Consider the following 2,500-nt stretch of genomic DNA (forward strand, 5'->3'; position numbering starts at 1 on the left):
CGGAAACGCCTTCAGCAGGATGGGCTCGGAGTCGCAGGCCAGGGTCTCCTCCTTCAGGGCCTCCAGACGCGCCGGGTCCCTCCCCAACTCCTCCCGGATCCTGCGTTTGGCTGCGTCGATCTCCGTCGACGGCACCAGCACCCCGAGCTGCCGCGAGTCGTCGATGGGGCGGCCCGCGAGGACGTCGTTGAGGAGCTCCACGAGCCTCTGGACGATCAAGGGCATTGTCGGGCCGCCCATGAAGGAGTGGTGGACGGGCAAGACCAGGCGGCTCTGGTGAGGGAACCTTGCCCGGACCTCCTGCAGGTGGGAAGGTCCGCGGGCACTGCTGGCATCGCCGTCGCTGCCATTGCCAGGCATGAAGACGGCGCGCCAGAGAGGGGCCTGGTCGAAGCCGAGGGGCATGTTGGTGAAGCGCCACATCTCCTGCATGATATCACCGCCCTCTTGTACCTGTTTGGGGTGAAGGTGGCAGTTACTTTGCTGAATGGATTTACTATTGAGGATTATGGCAAAGGAATTCCGCGCGTTTAGTTTTTCAGTACTGATGGTATTTCGCAGAGTTGTATTAGGCATAGAAAGAAGATGATTGTTTACCTCAAAGTTAATCTGATCCTGATCACTTTCACAGATCCAGTACTTTCCATGTTTGACTTTTATGACGCCACGGAGAGCTTGAGTCTGTCTGTGAAAAAGGAAAGGTCAACACATATAGTTGTACAATACGAAGAAGAATCGGGTGGGGGAAAAGTGAAGCCAATCCACATCCTCACCTCTGCAAGTGGACAAGCGCTCTCTCCACATGCTCAGGACGCAGGGGCTTCACTGTGTTCAGAGTGTAGATTCCTCCCACTTGTCTGCTGCCATGGCTGTGTCCCACGGCGATCATAACTTCACTTGCATCGGCTTCCCAAAGCCATTTGATCCTCTCGCTCCTCCCCTCAACCACGCCCCCTGCCACGCCCCTTGTCTGCCTAGTCGGGGCGTTGCTCGTGGGGTTTCGTGATGCGATCGGTCTCGATAACGCCGAGGCGAGGTGACTGCAATATTTGGTTCTTTGAATTGGGAAATCACGTTTTTGTTTTTTTTTTTGTTTTTTTTTGTATGTTTTGTCATTTTCAGGCCTATTCATTGAGACAAAAACAAAGTGACGACTGGATGTTTACAATTGACAGACGAGTGCATTCACTTTACTATTAACAATCCATGATTTAATGAAGGCTATTTTGTTTTATATGACACTGTGGCAAACTAATAGTGTTGGTGTATAAGTATTGGCATTGGTATAAATACGGTACCTACAACAGAGCATTGAGTGGTTTCGTTTGCTTATCTATAGTCTCTATAGGATGAAATTATTAAGGGAATACATACCATTACACTTAAAGTAGCTTAGCTTGTTATTGTAACTTGGACTGATCTTTAGTAATAACCTCATCGTATTAATCAGATTTTGAAAACAAATGGGCAAAATATATTGTGAATGTGTGTATATGTGTTGGTGTGTACATGTGTGTTTGTGTGTGTGTGTGTGTATGTGCATGTGTGTGTTTTTTTTTTGTGTGTGTGTTTGTTTGTGTGTGTGCATATGAAGATTAAAAGAGAAACATACCTCATGCATCTGCATGTTTCAAAGCGTCTCAGTGTTGCCATGGTAGGGTATTTTTCCTGTAAAATAGACATAATTTTAATTCTTAATTTGGTTTGGTATGGATCATCGAATACGAGTGAAAAAATATATGTAATCCACAGGTATAAAAATGGTACAGTAATTACAATCGGCATAATTAAAAAGTCTCAAAACATGGTTCATGTTACAGAAGTGATAGTAGTAAAATGAAATAGCTCGTCTCATTGTAGGCGTTCTCAGCACCCTGGTAACACTATGTTGCATCAGGTATATCTCACATACACATATACATACACACACACACACACACACACACACACACACACACACATATATATACACACACACATATATACACACACACACACGTCCGGAACTATTATAATCAGAAAGTTATTCAAAACGTTTAAATGTTATACTCACAGTCACTTCAACTAACCATGATATACAACTCTTACTAAGTTGCACGTATGATATTAATTAATAGTAATTTTAATTCTAATATACAAAATTTAGTGCCAATAATCCCTCATCTGAATTAGAAAATAAATCTAAATTAGCTCCCAATAATTTAACTGTGAAGATCGAATAAACAAGGAAATGAAAACGAGGACCACTTTTGCTTCCCTGGTCCCGCCCTTTCACACATCAGGAGGTTTTCTCTCCGCATACAGGTGGGATTCTGTCTAGATGTCTAGATTTTAAGGGTATATTGAATAGCTAGAGTAGTTAAACATATTCCAAAAGGTGAATTTAGAATTCTGTTGCTTCATCAAGGTTATCTGTAATTGGCCAGAGAAGCACCAGCAGCCAAGTCTTGTCTACAACGTTTTTTTTTTTTTTTTTTTTTTTTTTTTTTTTTTTTGTTTT

General features: G+C 43.1%; 1 protein-coding gene across 2 annotated transcripts in view; it reads right to left on the reverse strand.

Annotated features, from left to right (window-relative positions):
- Window positions 1-2,500, reverse strand: part of LOC122265204 (uncharacterized) — a 5,204-nt gene that overhangs the window by 1,062 nt on the left and 1,642 nt on the right. For both annotated transcript variants that reach the window (XM_086531960.1, XM_086531962.1), the window contains exons 2-5: window positions 1,613-1,668; window positions 774-1,040; window positions 598-685; window positions 1-453 (exon numbers count right to left, since the gene is read on the reverse strand). The exon at window positions 1-453 is cut by the window's left edge and continues 1,062 nt beyond it. In XM_086531960.1, the coding sequence (XP_086388086.1) occupies window positions 1-453; window positions 598-685; window positions 774-1,040; window positions 1,613-1,668 (864 nt within the window). The remainder of the gene's footprint in view (window positions 454-597; window positions 686-773; window positions 1,041-1,612; window positions 1,669-2,500) is intronic.

The sequence above is a fragment of the Penaeus japonicus genome, unplaced genomic scaffold (assembly GCF_977035675.1).
Source record: "Penaeus japonicus unplaced genomic scaffold, GWHDUDI00000001_assembly GWHDUDI00000036, whole genome shotgun sequence".
In the NCBI taxonomy this organism is placed as follows: Eukaryota; Metazoa; Arthropoda; class Malacostraca; order Decapoda; family Penaeidae; genus Penaeus; species Penaeus japonicus.